At 50.6% G+C, this 21,473-nt stretch overlaps 4 protein-coding genes across 4 annotated transcripts; 2 read left to right on the top strand and 2 right to left on the bottom strand.

The window, feature by feature from the left end:
* Positions 1-1,367: 1,367 nt before the first annotated feature.
* Positions 1,368-1,736, bottom strand: LOC139683915 (scale keratin-like). The gene has a single exon (XM_071579436.1). The coding sequence runs from the start codon at positions 1,734-1,736 to the stop codon at positions 1,368-1,370; it is 369 nt and encodes a 122-aa protein (XP_071435537.1).
* Positions 1,737-3,337: 1,601 nt separating this feature from the next.
* LOC139683917 (scale keratin-like) lies at positions 3,338-3,706 on the top strand. The gene has a single exon (XM_071579438.1). It carries the CDS (start codon positions 3,338-3,340, stop codon positions 3,704-3,706), a length of 369 nt encoding a protein of 122 aa, XP_071435539.1.
* Positions 3,707-7,522: 3,816 nt separating this feature from the next.
* Positions 7,523-9,620, bottom strand: LOC139683913 (scale keratin-like). Its single transcript, XM_071579433.1, has 2 exons — positions 9,549-9,620; positions 7,523-8,478 (listed from the first exon to the last, which is right to left on the bottom strand). Exon 2 carries the CDS (start codon positions 8,455-8,457, stop codon positions 7,867-7,869), a length of 591 nt encoding a protein of 196 aa, XP_071435534.1. The 5' UTR covers positions 8,458-8,478; positions 9,549-9,620; the 3' UTR covers positions 7,523-7,866.
* A 3,940-nt stretch (positions 9,621-13,560) lies between these two features.
* LOC139683914 (scale keratin-like) lies at positions 13,561-17,085 on the top strand. Its single transcript, XM_071579434.1, has 2 exons — positions 13,561-13,584; positions 16,202-17,085. Exon 2 carries the CDS (start codon positions 16,223-16,225, stop codon positions 16,739-16,741), a length of 519 nt encoding a protein of 172 aa, XP_071435535.1. The 5' UTR covers positions 13,561-13,584; positions 16,202-16,222; the 3' UTR covers positions 16,742-17,085.
* Positions 17,086-21,473: the final 4,388 nt, after the last annotated feature.

Genomic DNA, 21,473 nt, shown 5'->3' with positions numbered 1-21,473 from the left:
AGGAAAGGACTGCTCTGCCTGCTGGTCTTGCAGCTCACGGTGTTTTTCAGGTATTGTGTCACCCTGGGCAGGAGCAGGGCAGCACTTGGTGTAGGAGCCAGCAAGGGGCATTGGCAGCCAGGGCTCCTTTGATTTTCTCCCCGCAGCTCTCCTGAAGGTCTTTAGAGTCAATGCCCAGAGCTGGCCTCATCTTCCTCTTCCCTTTGCCCCTCCACTTCCATTTCACTGCCATTGCCCAATTCTCCTTTTCCTTTTGTTCATCCTTGTGCTTGTCCTTACCTACATCAATCTCCTCCTTCTTCCTTGCCTTATATACCCTGCCTTTGTCATCCTTCCTTTTCCCCTTTCCCATTTTCTTTTCTTCTATCACTATCACAATTCCCTCTTCTACTTTCCCTTTTCCTTTTCCATTCCACTTTAGTTAATCTGCTTTGTCCAAGTCACACACAACACACTTGTTGCCTCTCACCTCTGCCAGGGACCCACAATGACACAAATTCCAACTGGATTGTTCTTCCCACAGCCTTTCCAGGGCACCTTCTTATCCTGCAGCCACCTCCAGCAAGGTCACCCAAAGCTCAATACCCACAGCCATGTCCAGATGGCTTTGCCAGGTCTCCAAGGATAGACACTCCACCACCTCCCTGGGTACCTTGTGCCTGGTCTTGCTTCCCTTCTCCCTGAACAAATGCTTTGGGGCCGTATTTCAGCTGGTTCCCATTGGCTCTGGTGCTGGCCCTGACACCTCTGCACAGAACCTGCTTCCATCTTTCTCACACCTTCCCTTCTCTTATATGTGCAAGGAGATGGAACCACCCTGAGCCTTTTGTGCGTGATGGGGAACATTCTGAGCACTCCCTGGCTCTGCCAAGAGCACAAATGGTCTCTTCAGCATCTCCTTGTCGCCCTTTATGGGAGTGTGTCCAGTAGTTCCACATCTCGTGTACTTGTGCAGCACAGCAGTGGGCAGAGCAGGGCAGGGGTGGCCCGGCCCGGGCTCAGTGGACGGTAACGATCCTTCCCTATGGTTGATGGACACAAACGTCCTGCCAACATTTACACCCCTCACTGTAACCTCAGCATCCCAGAAACAGCATTTACCTTCCCACATTAAGAAATCCCCGACACCCAAGGATTTCCTGGCCAGGAAAAAGTAGTACAGGAGACACAAATTGGATGCAGGAAAACTTTATTGTGCACAGAGAGGCAGGAGAGAGATTCAGAGAGATGGTGCAAAAGACCCACACAGGCTGCTTGTCATGGGCTGGATGAGATCAAGAGATCTGCTCCAGAGATGGGCTTGTGGAGTGTGGTCAGCGCTGGCAGTGGGGTGTGGGCTGGGGGCAGTGGCTGGGGCTGGGCTGGGTCTAGCAGGGCCCACAGGTGTTCCAGAGCTTCCTGGAGGAGCGGGGCAGGACACAAGGGCTGCAGGCGGGAGCAGCGCAGGCTGTGCCAAAGGTGCAGAGGCCCCCCGAGGCCTGGGTGGCCGGAGCAGAGGGGTAGAGGCCCCCCAGCCCCAGGTTGCCCCCAAAGGCGGGGGCTCCGGCCGAGCCCACCACGGCTTGCTGGGGGAAGGAGCTGAGGATGGGGCCGGGGAAGGTGACGACGACGGGGGGCGGCTGGATGAAGGCCGTGGAGTCGGGGCACTGGCGGGCACACAGCTCGTTGCAGCTCTCGGCGATGGGCTGGGGCACAGCCACGCTGCTCTTCGGGGGGCACAGATCGTAGCACGACATCTTGGCGTGGGATGCGATGGAGCTCTGCAAGAGGGCAGCCATGGATTGCAGCAGAGCAGCAGAGGGCAGTGCCCCAGGCACAGGGGCTGCAGCAGGAGCCAGCAGGGCAAGACAGCCCACACTTACCCTTTTCCCCGAGGAGAAGGTGTCCAGAGCAGGGCTTGCCACAGCCTGGCCCACACACGCCTTTTATAGCAGCCCAGCATTGCTCAGCCCCAGCAGGGCCAATGGCAACAGGGCACACTCCCTGCTGCTGCTGCTGCTGCTGCTGCTGCTGACATCAGGGCTGGGCAGCTTCTGCCCCTGCCTGACTCAGCAGCCCCCCATGTGCCACCCCAGCACATCCCAATTGCCAGGGCTGCTTCCCCTTCCTGCCTGCTCTGACACTTGGCAGCAGCAACATCCCTCAGCCCAGGGGCTCCAGCAACACCTGGAAGGGGCTGCCGTGTCTTGGGCACAGCTGGCTGGAGCCTTCAGCATGTTGGCCAGTCTGGGGGGTGTATTTGTGCCCACATGGCCGTGAGCACAGGGCAGGAGGGCTGTGTGTGCCCCAGCCCTGCAGAGCTGCATGGCCAGTGCCTGCAGGCGGATGGAGCCTGGCTCTGCTGGGCTGGACTCTGCTGCCTCATGCTGAGCAGGCAGGGCCCCTGAGCAGCTGCCTGGCATTGGCCATTCCCACCCTGCCTGGCCCTGGGCACATCATGGACCCCTGGCACATGTCAGGGGGGCACTGGTGTGCGGGAGGGATTGACAAGGTCAGCAGCAGGACCCTGCTGTGCCCTGGGGCTCTGCAGAGAAGGAATGTGGCCACCCTGAGACCAAGCCCTTGGGAAGAGCTCTGGCACAAGGGCCACTTGATGTCACCCTTTGTCACACAGCTTGTCCACTTCCCCATCTACACCATGAAAAGCCAACTGGACTAATTAGAGCTCTCATTATCAGGTCTGATTTGAGACAGGAGGTGCAAGTTCAGGGCGTCCAAGAGAGGTAATTGCAGGAAATGTGAGAGCAGGTTGGGGCTGTTGAGGAAAGGGAGTCAGCAAAAGAGCCCCGTGCCAGGCAGGGAGGAGGCAGGGGCTTGTCCCCCACGGCCACGTGCCCCCAGCATGGGCAGCTCCTGCCCGGCCTCCCCGGCCAGCCATAAAAGCGCTGCCCTGGGCCAGGGCTGCATCCACTGCTGCGGCCTCGCTCTGCTCAGCCAAAGGGCAGGTGGGGCCTGCGGGGCTGGGCCTGCTGGGGCAGGGGCTGGCCAGGGCATGGCTGGGCACCACAGCTCCCAGGGCAGCGGCTGTGCTGGCACCACACTGCCATGCACTGGCACGGATGGGCCATGCTGGGAGCCCCTTGGCTGGGCCAGGCAGAGCCAGGCTGTGCCCAGCACCTTGGCCAGGGACTGGGTGGTGTGTGGGAGTGGGATCAGGGCATGGCTGGGGCTGTGAGTGCAGAGGAAGGTGCTGGGCAGTGTGGACACATTGGAGTGGCTCCAGTGCCTCCAGCTGCAGGGCAGCCCTGGGACCAGGGCACTGCTCAGCCAGGGCATCACTCAATCATGACACCTTTTTATTTGGATTTGTGTTTCAGCCTCCTCTCTCCACGCCAAGATGTCGTGCTACGATCTGTGCCCCCCGAAGAGCAGCGTGGCTGTGCCCCAGCCCATCGCCGAGAGCTGCAACGAGCTGTGTGCCCGCCAGTGCCCCGACTCCACGGCCTTCATCCAGCCGCCCCCCGTCATCGTCACCTTCCCCGGCCCCATCCTCAGCTCCTTCCCCCAGCAAGCCGTGGTGGGCTCGGCCGGAGCCCCCGCCTTTGGGGGCAACCTGGGGCTGGGGGGCCTCTACCCCTCTGCTGCGGCCACCCAGGCCTCGGGGGGCCTCTGCACCTTTGGCACAGCCTGCGCTGCTCCCGCCTGCAGCCCTTGTGTCCTGCCCCGCTCCTCCAGGAAGCTCTGGAACACCTGTGGGCCCTGCTAGACCCAGCCCAGCCCCAGCCACTGCCCCCAGCCCACACCCCACTGCCAGCGCTGCCCACACTCCACAAGCCCATCCCTGGAGCTGATCCATTGGGCTCCTCCAGCACATGACGAGCAGCCTGTGTGGGTCCTCCCCGCCATCTCTCTGACTGTCTCTCCTGCCTCTCTGGGCACAATAAAGTTTTTCTGCATCCAAGTCTCTGCTTCGTGTCTCTTTGCCTGGACTTCTTTTCCCAGCAGCTCTGGGAGGTTAAAGTTTAGTCTCCCTCTATTTCACCTGGAGCTATCATACATTTTTTACAACTACAGCAGAGGAAGTCATTCCCTCTTGGTTTGTATCCACCTCCAACTGTGTTATCATCATCTCATGGAAAATCTTATTTTGGGGGCAGAGCAATGCAGAGAGGAATGAATCAGGGAAAGAAGTGGAGCAATTGATTGACATGTGGTATTTGGAGTACTAATCCCTCTTTCAAGCATACCCATATAAGCTTGTGGTAATATATTTACATATATAAAGTCATCTGTACACTGTTATATTTGGGCCATATTGTTGTATTAGAAGTATGTTTGTCTTGGGCACTATTTTTGTTCTAGAAGAACATCTGGTGCTTCTTTTTCAATTTCCAAATCTGTCCTTCTATAAAACTGCTGCTGTACCCCCTTTAGGGAATGTGTCACTCCCTTGGTGCCAAAGGAAACAGAGATAATTCTTTTACTTTGACATATCCAACAACACTTTTTTCATCCCTTCCTCTTGTCTGTGTCAGTTTATTTAGGATTAGTCTCACTCATTTCAACTCATTTCCCTCTGTCTGTTGGAGAAGTTGGGACATGTTTGCAGTGAAAGGGATGCTGGGTGTGTCCTCCTCCTTGTTTTAACAGGCTCTGCTTGTATTTCCATGACTGTCTGATATGTTTTATTTACAATAAAGTCTCTCCAGAGGGTGCAGAGGGACCTGTGGCCCAGCCAGGAAACCCAACACTGAGGCAGCAGCAGGTGGTGACCCCAGACTTTCACATGATTGGGCTGAAAGGGTATAAAAGCCCAGCATGTCCTTTGTTCAGGGTTCCTTCCTTGGAGGCACCAGCTCAAGCTGTTATTCTGTTCTTGCACCTTGATTAAATTATTTTAATTAAGGATTACATATGTTTTTATATTTAATAAATTCAATTAATGAAGGATTTATATCTATTTATTATGGTAATTTATTTTTATAGATTTCTATTCTGTTCAATTCCATTCCTTATGTATGTTTTTATATATTTAATATATATTTAATGCATGTTTGATGTATATTTATTATATTTATTATAGAAATGTTTAATAAATGTTTGACATATATTTAATATAAAACGGATATTTAATATATTTGATATTTTGAGGATCCAGAGCTCTGAGACTGCTTGGGAAACCTGGGATCAAGGCAGTGAGGAAACCCTGTCTGAGTGTGTGAGAGTGGAGGGTGTGGGGGCTCAAACAGGACCCCCATGTGGCCCCTGGACCACCCCCCTGTGAAGGCACTTCAGTCCTATCTCAGGTATTGCAACTGGACGTGGCCCTCAGTGCTCTGGTGTGGTTGGCAAGGTGGTGATCAGAGGTTGGCCTTGATGATCTTAGAGGTATTTTCCAGCCTCAGTGACTCTGGAATTCTCAGAGTGACTTCTGGAGTGGCTCCTGGAAGGTGGGACAGGAAAGTCCTCCTCCCATCACTCCTCTTTGCTGATGCAGGAGGAGTTTTGGATTTTTGATCTTTTTTTCATTTTTATAGATTTTAGAAGTACTTGTAACTGTAGTAAAATGTAGATTTAGTGTGTTAATATTTCTAACAACTTAAGTTCAATGTTCACACACGCCAATCTCTGCCACATATCAGTAGCTCAAATTCTTTTAGTTGTTTAGAGTCTCTTCAAGGCAGAAAACTGAAGACTATCAGAAAATGAAACATAAACATGAGCCAACAACCTTGAGTCTGAGAACACTGGAAAAGCTCCAAGGACCCTGTGTGTGCTGAGGAAGAGGAAAATGATGAAGAGGGGATCCCACTGACCCCTGACTCAAATCCTGAGGAGGTGTGACCAGGAGCAGGATGGGGCTGGACTGAGAGATGTGTGAACTGGGGATTGGGTGGACAATATTATAAAAACCATAAAAACCAGTCTTTGGGGCATCAATCAATACGTATTCCTGTGGGCCCAAAGCCTGAGATTAAAAGACTTTCACTTTTTATCTTATCCCACACTAACTTGGCTCAGAGTCCTCCTTTGCTGGGGTCTCTCATGGCATCATTTCCCCACAGTCAGCAGGTGCCCAGCTTTGCCCTGTGGTGCTGCCAGTCCCACTGTCACTGATACTCCCAGCACTTCAGGCAGCTCGTTTTTCCAGTCTGAAGGTCTCATTCCCTCCTCTTTAGTGCCACTCAGCTTTTTGTTATCAGGGCACAAAGCAGAGAGTTCCCGAAAGACGCGCCGAGGCCACGGACGTAAAGGAATAATTAGAGGTTTTCTGAGCCTTGAGTAACAAATGTAGTAATTCCCTCCATCCTTACAACTCCCATTTAACATCAGCCACTGAGAGAAAGGGCATCTCTGTGTGTTGCAATCAGACATGAGCTCACTCTGATCAGGCATCCAGCCCAAATAAAAGCCATGTACTCGTGTTGTCTCGGCGTTAAAAGCTCCCACCGCTGGTGTTGTCTTGTGCTGTCTGACACAACACACCTCTGGTTGGGTGGAGATGGGTGAAAGGTTGGACTTCATAACCTTGGAGGTCTTTCCCAACCAAAAGGATTCTGGGATTTTTGGTCAAAATATTCTCAATAGATATTTGTTAATCCGTAGAAATGAAATGTTTTTTTCTTAAAATAAAAACAACCTTCATTGGGGTACCATGGATGAGTTTTCATTTCAGTTTGTCATGACTTATAACACGGAGACATCGGACACATCCAGTTCCTTGTGGGGAGGAGCACTGAAATTATCCGTGAGGAATCAGACTTGCAGTGAGACCAAGAAATTGTCCATTTGCATGTGGAGCTTTTCTTTGAAAGAGTCTGGGAGGAGGAAGAGGTAAAGCCTCTCTAATGCTTTAGTTCATGTTCTTTTCACTTCCCCCAGCTGCCAAACAGGCTCAGCCAAACCTCCCTCGAGGCAACTCTTATCACTCAGGGCAGTGATTAATGAAGAAAAAAGAGGCAGTGCTTCATCTTCCCTCACCTGATACAGATCTTAAAAATTGTTTCCCATTATTCACCTTCCTCCTTTCACTCCTTTTCAGGACAGGCTTTGACAGAACTTCAGGCCACATTTTTTCACCGTGTCTTTCAAGGCAGTTTGAGGATTTCTATTACAAGATCTGGAAGATGTAAAATTAAAAGGAATTCCAGCACTAAATTAACTAGTTAAAAATAGAGTCATGGAATATCCTGATTGCCAGGGACTAATTAGGCTCAATAAATCCAACTCCTGGCCCTTCACAGGACACCCCAACAACCCCACCACGTTCATGAGAACTTTGGAACTTTGCCCAAAGGCTCCTTGAACTCTTGGTTTGGGGCCATGGCCACTGCCATGCTAAGCCTGTTCCAGGGTCCAACTGGATGAAAATAATTGGACTGACAATTGGAAGTCTGACAGTGGGAATAATTAGATTAAGGGACACCATCATCTCAGTTTAGCAACACCTCAAGTTGCAAGACCATCTGTGGGGTCTGTCCCAAGGCAGCCCATTCTGGTTCTGATGGGGTGGAGAGACCACCCCAGCCATGAGAGACCCCCAAAGCCCCACTGGGCTCGACAGGAAAAACAGATGCAGGTGTTGGATGCAGAACAGTTTTATTTCAGGGGCAGGAAAGCCCTGCTGGACAAAGACACAGAAGGCAAAGACAGGCAGGTTTCCCCTCCATGCTTCACAGGAGATGTTCCTCCAGCCTTGTCTCAGGAGGCAGAAGGTTCAGGGGGAAGCCTGTGGGTGGTGCAGTCACACCTTTGGCCACGGGCAGGGACAAGGAGGGGGAGAGGACACAAAGCAAGAGGGAAACATGGGCAGTTTCCAGAGGGATGAGGTGGAAGTCTGATGCTCTGCCCTCCCTCAGGAGCTGAGCTGAGGCTCCAGACTCTCATTTTCCAGCATTCTTCAGCCAAGGGGGATCTCTGGGGCCTTTAGCAGGGCCCGCAGCTGCCACGGGACCTGTAGGACCTGTAGGAGTAAGGGCTGCAAGAGCCAAAGGATCTGCCATAGCCATACAGGCCCCTGGAGCCTCCACAGCCCCACAGCCCCCCATAGCCCAGGGAGGAGCCCCCATAGCCATAGAGACCCCCATAGCCCAGGGAGGAGCCCCCATAGCCATAGAGACCCCCATAGCCCAGGGAGGAGCCCCCATAGCCATAGAGACCCCCATAGCCCAGGGAGCCATAACCCCCAGAGCCATAGAGACCCCCATAGCCCAGGGAGGAGCCCCCATAGCCCCACAGACCCCCATAGCCCAGGGAGCCATAACCCCCAGAGCCATAGAGACCCCCATAGCCCAGGGGGCTCCCAGAGCCTCCAACAACGGGGGCTCCAGCAGATCCCACGACGGAATCCTGAGGGAAGGAGCTGAGGATGGGTCCAGGGAAGGTGACCACCACGGGGGGTGGCTGGATCAGGGTGGTGGAGTCGGGGCACTGGCGCACACAGGGCTCGTTGGCGCTGTCAGCGAGGGGCTGGGGGCGGGCGACGCCGCCGACGGAGCACAGGTCGTAGCAGGACATTTTGCAGGGGTGGAGGTCGATCTGCAAGGGGTGATTTTACCATGACAGGACATTATTTACCCACAGAAATGTGCTGTGGAGTTTCTTGCCTTCCCTCAGCCAAGAGTGCTTTGAGGCTCAGCAATTTTCCCACGTCCATTAAAAAGGAAATTTGGAGCAGAAGAGCAAAATTATTTGCTCCGGTGCTTTGGTGAGTCAGTGGCTCAGCAAGGAGTGGGACTCCAAGAGTGGAGGGTGTTGTTGTTCATGATTTCATGACTAGCTCTTCATTCCCACTGATCTCTTTTGTGCTGATCCTTGTCAAAACAGGGATTAGAACTCATTGTCTAGTCAGATTTGCTCAGTTGCTTCTTTGATGAGACCATTACAAGGGGATTGCAAAGATGATCGTCCCAAATTTCCAAACATTTCGTCAGTGAGATATTCACAACTCACTGAACACCACAACATTTTGATTTTGGGCTCTGAACTATTATTACAAAGGATCAAACCAAACTATTACCAAGAAACTCAGCACTTCACCTTTCAGCTCCTTAAATTCCCTCCATGACCCTTTTTCAACCTAAAAAAAGTCTTACAGAACATCTTCAATATCTCTGAATCCCTCCCTGTCCTGCTCTAAACCTTTGCCTGATCTCGGGGAGTTTTCCTGTCCATTTGTCTTGAATTAAAAGCATTTTGATTGATTTTAATAAACAATCTGGATATAATGGCAGGTCAACATCTAAGCCCAGCATTTCCCTGCAAACCATGAAGATGAATTTTCCAAATAATTTCCAGTCTACCATTTAACCAAACCAAGAAGAAGAATAAATATTGAACTAATCTCATCGTGGATACAACCAGAAGCAACCCAATAACAAACTTAATTGTCTTCTGTATCAAGAAACTTCCCATTTGCTTTGAAATTAAACAATGACCCTGAAGGCAGGAAAAAGTTATTAACAAGTTTTTCAGGCTTTATCTTTTCACCTAAAATTTTGCCTACTAGTTCTTCAGAGAAGAGACCACCCCACACCAATTGTCCACCCCAGATCTATTTTTAAGCCAAGAGAAATCCCAAGAGTTGCAAAGAGCAGCTCCAGACTCACCAAGTCGTTGGGAAGAACTGAGAGAAGAGAAGATGTTGGGACAACCCCGAGTGGAGGCAGCTTTTATACAGTTCAGAGTGCCTGAGGGGGGAGAGGCTGAGTTAATGAACGTGGAGCTAATTAGGTGACAAAGCACGTTTTTTGTATTGATAGCTCTGCAAAGTGACGAAATTGTTGCGCTTTCTGTTTGTTTCTTGATGTTACATCACCAGAGGTCCTTTCATCCCAAAGGCTGATGGGTGAAATTAGTGCATCTTTCATCCTAAATCATGATTCATGACATTCATATCCCTTCTCTGTTCCCTCTGCAGTTGCACCACGTTGGTTTTACCCTGATATTCTTCTCCTCCTCTCTTACATGACAAAGATGCTCAGACATTAATCAGAAATCATAAAATCATGGAATGGTTTTGGGACACGTGTCCAGAACAGCCTTAGGTTTCCTCTGACCCTCAAACTGCAGCTTGAAGCTGAATTTAGTTCTGGAATGAGAGATATTCATGTTTTTAAGGATTAGGATGGAAAGCTCAAAATGATCAATGCACACCTTGAATTATAATTAATGTTTTACTGATGTTTTGGCAAAAGGTGGGCAGGGCCTGGTCCAGGTTACTCCCATGGCTGCTCCATCTCTGGAACTGTCCAAGCCCAGGTTGGAGCCACCTGAGATAGTGGAAGATGCCCCAGAACAAGATGATCTTTAAGGTCCTTTCCAACCCAAACCATTCCATGATTCTCTATAGCAGAACTCCCAAATTGAGCCGTAGTAGAAACAAAAACCCCTTGAGTTGTTTGAAAGTGTCTCAAAGTTAATCCCATCCCTGATGGTACCTTTCAGCAGGGAGCAATTAGGAGGTGGGAATCTGTTGGGAAAGGCAAATGCTGCCTTTTGCTGAGGATTCTTTCTTGGTTTACTCCCTTCCTGTAACACTGTCATTAACATCGTTATCATAATCACCCACCTGGTTATCTTCAAACCCCCTATTATTTATAAATTATGAGCTTTCCCAAATCTGGAGATACACATGGAGATTTCCTGAGCTATTATCCTGGGAGGAAAAAAAAAAATAATTAAAAAAAAAAAAAAAAGCCATGTCAAGGTTTTACAAGGACATTCCAAAGGATTTTCAGATACCTCATGAACACCCATTACTGACTTGTACCTACTGTGTCATAGTTGTATACAAGGTAATATCCACCCCACTATTAGGAGAGATTATCACATTAAATAGGGAAATTGAGGTCACTTGGGGTTTTTCCCGTAATCACTTCGTGGTTTACAACATTTTTTGACCTTCCTTTGACTTTAAAAAATAAAAACTAGATTTTCTTTTTGCATTTCAAAGGCACGTTGGTGTGTCTCAAATGTGGAACAATCAGAGGAGAAAACACAATAAAGGAAAGCAAAGCTCAAGAAAACTCAGAAAACTCAGTTTCCAGAGGCTTTTTTTGGTCCCAGCTGAAATATTTCTCTGTTCCCAGGGACTAAAAGAAGTAGTTGAGGTTTGAGTTTAACAAGACCAGGTGCTGGTGCTGCTCCTGGATTGGAACAACCCCCTGGATCGATCCAGGCTGGGGATGAGCAGGTGGAGAAGGACTTGGAGGGTTTTTGGGACCACCCCCTGGATCAATCCAGGCTGGGGATGAGCAGGTGGAGAAGGACTTGGAGGGTTTTTGGGACAACCCCCTGGATCGATCCAGGCTGGGGATGAGCAGGTGGAGAAGGACTTGGAGGGGTTTTGGGACCACCCCCTGGATCAATCCAGGCTGGGGATGAGCAGGTGGAGAAGGACTTGGAGGGTTTTTGGGACCACCCCCTGGATCAATCCAGGCTGGGGATGAGCAGGTGGAGAAGGACTTGGAGGGTTTTTGGGACCACCCCCTGGATCAATCCAGGCTGGGGATGAGCAGGTGGAGAAGGACTTGGAGGGTTTTTGGGACAACCCCCTGGATCAATCCAGGCTGGGGATGAGCAGGTGGAGAAGGACTTGGAGGGTTTTTGGGACCACCCCCTGGATCAATCCAGGCTGGGGATGAGCAGAGGGAGAAGGACTTGGAGGGTTTTTGGGACCACCCCCTGGATCAATCCAGGCTGGGGATGAGCAGGTGGAGAAGGACTTGGAGGGTTTTTGGGACAACCCCCTGGATCAATCCAGGCTGGGGATGAGCAGGTGGAGAAGGACTTGGAGGGTTTTTGGGACCACCCCCTGGATCAATCCAGGCTGGGGATGAGCAGGTGGAGAAGGACTTGGAGGGTTTTTGGGACCACCCCCTGGATCAATCCAGGCTGGGGATGAGCAGGTGGAGAAGGACTTGGAGGGGCTGGTGGAACAACCTCCAGGGACCAATCCAGATGGAGAATGACTTAGAGGGGTTTTTGGGACAACTCCCTGAATCAATCCAGATGGAGAAGGACTTGGAGGGGCTGGTGGGACAATCCCCATGATCAGTCCAGATGGAGAAGGACTTGGTGGGGTTTTTGGGACCATTCCCTGGGGTCAATCCAGGCTGGGGATGAGCAGATGGAAAAGGACTTGCAGGGGCTGATGGGACAACCCCCTGGATCAATCCAGGTTGGGGATGAGCAAATGGAAAAGGACTTGGAGGGGTTTTGGGACAAACCCTGGGATCAATCCAGATGGAGAAGGACTTGGAGGGGCTGGTGGGGCAGAGGCTGGACATGGCCATGGGCAGCCCTGGGCTGGTGTCCAGGTGGGCAGCAGGGCAGGGGGGGCTCTGCCCCTCTGCCCCCTCAGGTCAGACCCCACCTGCAGAGCTGCCTCCAGCCCTGGGGGCCCAGCCCAGGAAGGACCTGGAGCTGCTGGAGCAGCTCCACAGGAGGTGACCAAAGGGCTGGAGCTGCTCCACAGGAGGTGACCAGAGGGCTGGAGCAGCTCCACAGGAGGTGACCAGAGGGCTGGAGCAGCTCCACAGGAGGTGACCAGAGGGTTGGAGCAGCTCCACAGGAGGTGACCAGAGGGCTGGAGCAGCTCCACAGGAGGTGACCAGAGGGTTGGAGCAGCTCCACAGGAGGTGACCAGAGGGCTGGAGCAGCTCTGCTGTGGGGAAGGGCTGGGACACTTGGGATTGTCCAGCCTGGAGAGGAGAAGCTTTGGGGGGACCCAACTGTGGCCTTGCAGGACCTGAAGGGGCTCCAGGAAACCTGGGGAGAGACAATTCCCAAGGGCCTGGAGGGACAGGACAAGGGGATGGGTTCACATGGATAGACTGGATATAGGGAAGAAGTTTTTTCCCTGTGAGGGTGGGCAGGCCCTGGCACAGGTTGGGCAGAGAACCTGTGGCTGCCCCATCCCTGGAAGTGTCCATGGACAAGTTGGAGCAACCTGGGACAGTGGAAGGTGCCTCTGTCCATGGCAGGGGGGTTGAAATGAGATGATCTTTAGGGTCCTTCCCAACCCAAACCATTCCATGATACAATTCTGTGATACAAAAGCCATTAGAAGATGCTCCTGATCATGGGGTTTGCCTTGCATTGAGCAGCTGGAGGGAGAAGTGCTGAGCTTTCAGAAAGGATGAGTTTACCCTTGTTATTTGTCCCCAGCCCTCATCTGAGATGCTGCAAGAAGTTCCATTTGGCTCCAGGTATCCTGTTGATTGCACTGACAGACCTGCAAACTGCCAAAATTATTACTGGCCTCCTATCACCCTAATTATGTAGGACTTGTAAATAATTCCAGTCAGCTTTTTTTCCTCCCCTAATGCTCTGAAAGTCATGGAATAAGAGAAAATAACTCCACACCTAAAGCCTGGAGACAATAGAGGTCCTGGGTGGAATGTGCCCGTCACGCTCTGTGTGGGTTTGAAGTGCCCGCAGTGCACAAGCAACAAGCACAAACCATTTCAGCACTTTGAGGAATTATGTGCCCTGCAATTTGGGGTTGGGACCTAATTATGAACTCACACATTCATCAGGTGCCCAAATGGCCTCCAGGCAAGCACAGGGCTCTATAAAAGCTCTCTGCACCGAGTCCTTCCATCCACTTCTCCTCACAGTCCATCCACCTTCGTGAATCAGGTAAGTCAAACTTCTCTTAAACTTCTCTAAACTTCTGGGCTTTAACTTAGGGCTGAGTCCTCTCTGGTGACTCTGAGACTGCCAGTTACCTGTAGAATATTTGTTAACTTAGAGACTGAGACCTCTCTGGTTACTCTCACTCTGTCAGTGACCTGTAGAATATTTGGTAAGTTAAAGACTGAGACCTCTCTGGTGACTCTGAGACTGCCAGTTACCTGTAGAATATTTCTTAGAGACTGAGACCTCTCTGGTGACTCTCAGACTGCCAGTTACCTGTACAATATTTCTTAGAGACTGAGACCTCTCTGGTTACTCTCACTCTGCCAGTGACCTGTAGAATATTTCTTAACTTAAAGACTGAGACCTCTCTGGTGACTCTCAGACTGCCAGTTACCTGTAGAATATTTCTTAGAGACTGAGACCTCTCTGGTTACTCTCACTCTGCCAGTTACCTGTAGAATATTTCTTAGAGACTGAGACCTCTCTGGTGACTCTCAGACTGCAGGTTACCTGTAGAATATTTCTTAAAGACTGAGACCTCTCTGGTGACTCTCAGACTGCAGGTTCCCTGTAGAATATTTCTTAGAGACTGAGACCTCTCTGGTGACTCTCAGACTGCAGGTTCCCTGTAGAATATTTCTTAGAGACTGAGACCTCTCTGGTTACTCTCACTCTGCCAGTGACCTGTAGAATATTTCTTAACTTAAAGACTGAGACCTCGCTGGTGACTCTCAGACTGCAGGTTACCTGTAGAATATTTCTTAGAGACTGAGACCTCTCTGGTGACTCTTAGACTGCCAGTTACCCGTACAATATTTCTTAGAGACTGAGACCTCTCTGGTGACTCTCACTCTGTCAGTGACCTGCAGAATATTTGCTGCTGGAAAGAATGTTTGAGTTCTCATTCATCTCCAGGCCTTGAAAAGTCAGGCACCAGGAGAGGAGAGAATCAAACAGTTTTGAATCCCAAATTTGCAGCAGTTTTAGACCTCCAGAGAATTCCTTGGCTGTATTTTAGAAGGCAAAGAATAACTCACATTTATTCTTGCACGTGGCTGCATTTGGTTGAGTTCTGATGAGTTTATGAAAGGAAAGATCGAACTTAGCAAGTAGAAACCATCAACTAAGAGCAATGTGATACTTCCCAAATTATCTCAGCTGGAAATTCCAAAGATCCAAGTGGAAATTCCAGAGATCCCAACTGGAAATTCCAAAAATCCCAGTGGAAATTCCAAAGATCCAACTGGAAATTCCAAAAATCCCAGTGGAAATTCCAAAGATCCAAGTGGAAATTCCAAAAATCCAAGTGGAAATTCCAGAGATCCCAACTGGAAATTCCAAAGATCCAAGTGGAAATTCCAAAGATCCAAGTGGAAATTCCAAAAGATCCCAACTGGAAATTCCAAAGATCCAAGTGGAAATTCCAAAGATCCCAACTGGAAATTCCAAAGATCCAAGTGGAAATTCCAGAGATCCAACTGGAAATTCCAAAGATCCAAGTGGAAATTCCAAAGATCCAAGTGGAAATTCCAAAGATCCAAGTGGGAATTCCAAAAGATCCCAACTGGAAATTCCAGAGATCCAAGTGGAAATTCCAAAGATCCCAACTGGAAATTCCAAAGATCCAAGTGGAAATTCCAAAGATCCAAGTGGAAATTCCAAAGATCCAAGTGGAAATTCCAGAGGTCCCAACTGGAAATTCCAAAGATCCAAGTGGAAATTCCAAAGATCCAAGTGGAAATTCCAGAGATCCCAACTGGAAATTCCAAAAATCCCAGTGGAAATTCCAAAGATCCCAACTGGAAATTCCAAAGATCCAAGTGGAAATTCCAAAGATCCAAGTGGAAATTCCAAAGATCCCAAGTGGAAATTTCAAAGATCCCAACTGGAAATTCCAAAGATCCAAGTGGAAATTCCAAAGATCCAAGTGGAAATTCCAGAGATCCCAACTAGAAATTCCAGAGATCCCAACTGGAAATTCCAAAGATCCAAGTGGAAATTCCAAAGATCCAAGTGGAAATTCCAGAGATCCAACTGGAAATTCCAAAGATCCAAGTGGAAATTCCAAAAATCCAACTGGAAATTCCAAAGATCCAAGTGGAAATTCCAGAGATCCCAACTGGAAATTCCAAAAATCCAAACTGGAAATTCCAAAGATCCAAGTGGAAATTCCAAAGATCCTAAGTGGAAATTCCAAAAATCCAACTGGAAATTCCACAGATCCAAGTGGAAATTCCAAAAATCCCAGTGGAAATTCCAAAGATCCAAGTGGAAATTCCAAAGATCCAAGTGGGAATTCCAAAAGATCCCAACTGGAAATTCCAGAGATCCAAGTGGAAATGCCAGAGATCCCAACTGGAAATTCCAAAGATCCCAAGTGGAAATTCCAAAGATCCAAGTGGAAATTCCAAAGATCCAACTGAAAAGTCCATGACTTTCTTGGACACAGTTGAAGAGGAGAATGACTTTGTTGGACTGAAGTCAAGAGATCATGAGGAGAGGAGGAACAATAATAGCAAATATTTCCCAGATTCTTTTCTGATCCTTTGTGGGACTGTCTGAGCACAACCTAAAGCTTGATATAACATTAGAGTTAATAAACGAACACCTTCCACAGATTCACTGCCAACCCTACGAGATGTCCTGCTACGACCTGTACCCCAGCTCTGCCTGCGGCGTCGCCCGCCCCCAGCCCCTCGCTGACAGCGCCAACGAGCCCTGTGTGCGCCAGTGCCCCGACTCCACCACCCTGATCCAGCCACCCCCCGTGGTGGTCACCTTCCCTGGACCCATCCTCAGCTCCTTCCCTCAGGATTCCGTCGTGGGATCTGCTGGAGCCCCCGTTGTTGGAGGCTCTGGGAGCCCCCTGGGCTATGGGGGTCTCTATGGCTCTGGGGGTTATGGCTCCCTGGGCTATGGGGGTCTCTATGGCTATGGGGGCTCCTCCCTGGGTTATGGGGGTCTCTATGGCTATGGGGGCTCCTCCCTGGGCTATGGGGGTCTCTATGGCTATGGGGGCTCCTCCCTGGGCTATGGGGGGCTGTGGGGCTGTGGAGGCTCCAGGGGCCTGTATGGCTATGGCAGATCCTTTGGCTCTTGCAGCCCTTACTCCTACAGGTCCTACAGGTCCGGCCGTGGCAGCTGCGGGCCCTGCTAAAGGCCCCAGAGATCCCCCTTGGCTGAAGAACGCTGGAAAATGAGAGTCTGGAGCCTCAGCTCAGCTCCTGAGGGAGGGCAGAGCATCAGACTTCCACCTCATCCCTCTGGAAACTGCCCATGTTTCCCTCTTGCCTTGTGTCCTCTCCCCCTCCTTGTCCCTGCCCGTGGCCAAAGGTGTGACTGCACCACCCACAGGCTTCCCCCTGAACCTTCTGCCTCCTGAGACAAGGCTGGAGGAACATCTCCTGTGAAGCATGGAGGGGAAACCTGCCTGTCTTTGCCTTCTGTGTCTTTGTCCAGCAGGGCTTTCCTGCCCCTGAAATAAAACTGTTCTGCATCCAACACCTGCATCTGTTTTTCCTGTCGAGCCCAGTGGGGCTTTGGGGGTCTCTCATGGCTGGGATGGTCTCTCCACCCCATCAGAACCAGAATGGGCTGCCTTGGGACAGACCCCACAGATGTTCTTGCAGCTTGAGCTGTTGCTAAACTGAAGTTATGGTGTCCCTTAATCTAATTATTCCCACTGTCAGACTTCCAGTAGTCAGTCCAATTATTTTCATCCAGTTGGGCACAGAGATACCTCAGTGAGGTCCAACCACCAGATGAACGTGATGGTTTCACAGCCAAGGAGTTCAGAACCTCCACTGCCCTATCACAAAGTCACAGAGCTGTAACTCTTCAGCCCCTTCAGAATTCTCTCCTCTTAATTTCTGCTGCCATTTTCTGTGTTAATGTTCCTCCTGCCCCATTTCTGTGTTGTCTGGGGTAAACATGAAAAAAATACTCAAAATGAGTTCTGTTTGTTCAAATCAACTGCTGAGACACAGAAAAAAAACCCAATTCAACCCTACGTGGATGTACCTCTGGCTGGAGAACAGTTTTCTTACTTCTTGGAGACACTGAAATGGATTCCTTTGCTCACTCTCATTAAAAGTTTATTGCATCAAAGTTGCCACATCCTGGTGGTCCTTTCTCATGTTTTCACCCTCCTGATTTGTCTTAGAAGAAGCTTCACCTGGGCAGGTGTCAGTAACAGCCTGAACAAGCACAGACTCAGGGAATGGTTTGTGTTGAAAGGGAACCTAAAGACCAGCTCATTCCAACCTCCTTTCCACTAGACCAGGCTGCTCAAAGCTTCATCCAACCAGGTCTTAAACTCTGGAGGTGAATATCCTGCCCAAAAAAAATCAGGGATTTCAAATGTACAAGACCATTGTGAAGCTCTCAGCACAGAGGGAATTATTGCCCTGCCCTCCCCATTGACATCTGGGATGGATTTGGCTTCTTAGAATCATAGAATCATAGAATGGATTGGGTTGGAAAAGACCTCCAAGATCATCGAGTCCAACCCTTGGTCCAACTCCAGTCCCTTCACCAGATCATGGCACTCAGTGCCACGGCCAAGCTCAGCTGAAAAACCTCCAGGGATGGGGAATCCACCCCCTCTCTGGGCAGCCCATTCCAATCCCTGAGCACTCTCTCTGCAAAGAATTTCCTTCTGATCTCCAACTTGAATTTCCCCTGGCAGAGCTTGAGCCCATCGTGCCCCCTTGTCCTATTGCTGAGTGCCTGGGAGAAGAGACCAACCCCCACCTGGCCAGAACTTCCCTTCAGGCAGTTCCAGACAGTGCTGAGGTCACCTCTGAGCCTCCTCTTCTCCAGGCTGGACACCCCCAGCTCCCTCAGCCTCTCCCCATAGGGCTTGTGCTCCAGTCTCTTCACCAGCCTCGTTGCTCTTCTCAGTTGGGTTGGAAGAGACCTCTGAGATCATCAAGTCTAACCCTTGATCCAACCCCACTGGGATCACTCTGGCACTCTGTGCCCTGGGCTGGTGATCACAGTGGGGTTGGATCAAGACCTGGTGGATTCCCTGTCCCTGGAGGTGTTTCAGAGGACACTCAGTGCCACCTCCAGTCCCTTCTCCAGCCTCGTTGCTCTTCTCTGGCCCCGCTCCAGCCCCTCAATCTCTTTCCTCAACTGAGGGGCCCAAAACTGAACACAACACTCAAGGTGTGGCCTCCCCAAGGCAGAGTCCAGGGGAAGGGTCACTGCCCTGTCCCTGCTGGCCACGCTAGTTTGGATCCAGGCCAGGATCCCCTTGGCCTTCTTGGCCACCTGGGCACACTGGTGGCTCCTCTTGAGCTTCCTGTCCCTCAGTCCCCCCAGGTCCCTCTGCCTGTCCCTCTCCAGCCACTCTGTGCCCACCCTGAGCTGCTGCAGGGGGTTGTTGTGGCCAAAGGGCAGGACCTGCACTTGGCCTTGTTGAACTTCATCCCATTGGAATCAGCCCATCCCTCAAGTCTTTCCATCTTGCTTGGAGCTCCACTGGTTGCACATAAGGAGTGGTAGAGAAATAAAATATCAGAACACTGATTTTAAACTTCTTCCAAAACACTTTAGACTTCAATAAAAATTTCTTCCAGTCAAGTCTTTTACCTCTTTGAACTTCAGGTTCTCACTCAACTATTTAAAATCTGTCCTCAGTTATTATCTCGACAGGAAGTTTTTCCCTCCTTTTGCTTTCAATTTTCTGTCAAATCCTTGAATGAAGTTTTTTGGGACACATAATGGAATTTGAAATGAAATCACAAAATCAGAGAGTCAGCTGGGTTGGAAGAGCCCTCTGAGATCATCAAGTCCAACCCTTAAAAAATCTGATGTATGGGGATGGTCTTTCTGTGTAATCATGAAACTGGAAGTGTTGGATGATTTTTGAGAGGAAAAACAGCTACTCCAATCAGTCCCCCAAGGGCTCATCCCTCCACACCAGCAAGAGCAGCTGGAACAGAAAGAATAGAGTTATGGGGCCTGAAGAACTATAGGGGAGAAAATGTCTCCACCTGGATATAAACCTCCTGCTCTGCTCTGCTCTGCTCTGGGGAGATCCCACCTGGAATTCTGAGTTCTTCAGATGTAAGAAGGGCATGGAACTGTTGGAGAAAGTCCAGAGGAGGCCACAAAGTTGATAAGAGCCCCTTCCCTATGGAGACAGGCTGGGAGAGCTGGGAATGCTCAGCCTGGAGAGGAGAAGGTTGTGTGGAGACCTCAGAGAACCTGCCAGGACCTGAAGGGGCTCCAGGGAAGCTGGAGAGGGGCTGATCACCAGGAACTGGAGTGACAGGACAAGGGATGGGCTCAGACTGGCAGAGAGAAGGTTTGGATGGGATATTAGGAATAAATTGTTCCCTGGGAGGGTGGGCAGGCCCTGGCACAGGTTATTCCATCCCTGGATGTCCAAGGCCAGGCTGGATTAATCTGGGCTAGTGCGAGGTGTCCTTGCCCATGGCAGCGGGTGGGACAAGATGATCTTTAAGGTTCCTTCCAACCCAAACCATTCCAGGATTCCATGTGCAGGTTTAGATGGGATATTAGGGATAAATTCTCCCTGGGAGGGTGGGCAGGCCCTGGCACAGGTTGGGCAGAGAAGCTGTGGCTGTTCCATCCCTGGAAGTGTCCAAGGCCAGGTTGGACAGGGCTTGGAGCAACCTGGGACAGTGGAAGGTGTCCCTGCCCATGGATTGTGAACTGGATGATCTTTAAGATCCCTTCCAACACAAACTATTCCAGGATTCTGTGACTCTACAATGTTCTGTAGCCCAGACCACTGGGGAGGGAGAGTTTCTGAACCCAAAATATGTGCACTGAGTGCACTGATTTCTCTCAAAGCTGGGCCACATCCTGAGTCTTGACTTCTCTAAGGATGTGAGTTTTCCCCATTTACAGAGAGGTCTGTTGTGCACTCAGAGCCAGAGCAATTAAAACTCCCAAGTTCATTTGTTTGATGCAGAACAGAATCACTTTAATGAGAAAGAAGCATCCACAGAAAAGCACTGTAGGATGGCAAGAATCTCAGATTGCAGGGAATTGTCCTTCTTCCTTTGGACACTGAAGTTACATTTAGAAGGATACAAATGGCTTGTTTTATCCCACTCATGACACAGATGGAAAAAAAAAGGCTCAGAAGACCATAAGTAAAGGAGGAATAAATGAAGGAGGTGGTGTGGGATTCCATCCCACTGGAATGGGGTTGGATGTGGTCACAACACCACCTCCTGTGGGGCCACCACTGTGAATCAAGGTTGGATCCCTCAGTTGCCAATTATTCCTTACTCAGGGGTATCTCTGTGGGGTTCAGCAGGTCCAGCCACGGCCATACCTGTTGTACCAGGAGTAAGGGCTGCAGGAGCCAAAGCCATAGGGCCTTCCATAGCCATACAGGCCCCTGGAGCCCCCACAGCCCCACAGACCCCCATAGCCCAGGGAGCCATAACCCCCACAGCCCCACAGACCCCCATAGCCCAGGCAGCCATAACCCCCATAGCCTCACAGACCCCCATAGCCCAGGGAGGAGCCCCCACAGCCCCACAGACCCCCATAGCCCAGGGAGCCATAACCCCCACAGCCCCACAGACCCCCATAGCCCAGGGAGGAGCCCCCATAGCCCCACAGACCCCCATAGCCCAGGGGGCCACAACCCCCATAGCCATAGAGACCCCCATAGCCCAGGGGGCCATAGCCCCCATAGTCCCACAGACCCCCATAGCCCAGGGAGGAGCCCCCATAGCCATGGAGACCCCCATAGCCCAGGCAGCCAATACCCCATAGCCCCACAGACCCCCATAGCCCAGGGAGGAGCCCCCATAGCCCCACAGACCCCCATAGCCCAGGGAGCCATAACCCCCATAGCCATAGAGACCTCCATAGCCTGGGGAGCCATAACCCCCATAGCT

Source organism: Pithys albifrons, chromosome 30 (assembly GCF_047495875.1).
Source record: "Pithys albifrons albifrons isolate INPA30051 chromosome 30, PitAlb_v1, whole genome shotgun sequence".
NCBI classification, from domain to species: Eukaryota; Metazoa; Chordata; class Aves; order Passeriformes; family Thamnophilidae; genus Pithys; species Pithys albifrons.
Note: the sequence above shows the minus strand (reverse complement) of the source record. Positions and strands in the feature narration are given on the sequence as shown.

Bases quoted from the DNA above. Each gene is read 5' to 3' on its own strand.
- LOC139683913 (XM_071579433.1), bottom strand. From the start codon at position 8,457: ATGTCCTGCTACGACCTGTGCTCCGTCGGCGGCGTCGCCCGCCCCCAG.
- LOC139683917 (XM_071579438.1), top strand. From the start codon at position 3,338: ATGTCGTGCTACGATCTGTGCCCCCCGAAGAGCAGCGTGGCTGTGCCC.
- LOC139683915 (XM_071579436.1), bottom strand. From the start codon at position 1,736: ATGTCGTGCTACGATCTGTGCCCCCCGAAGAGCAGCGTGGCTGTGCCC.
- LOC139683914 (XM_071579434.1), top strand. From the start codon at position 16,223: ATGTCCTGCTACGACCTGTACCCCAGCTCTGCCTGCGGCGTCGCCCGC.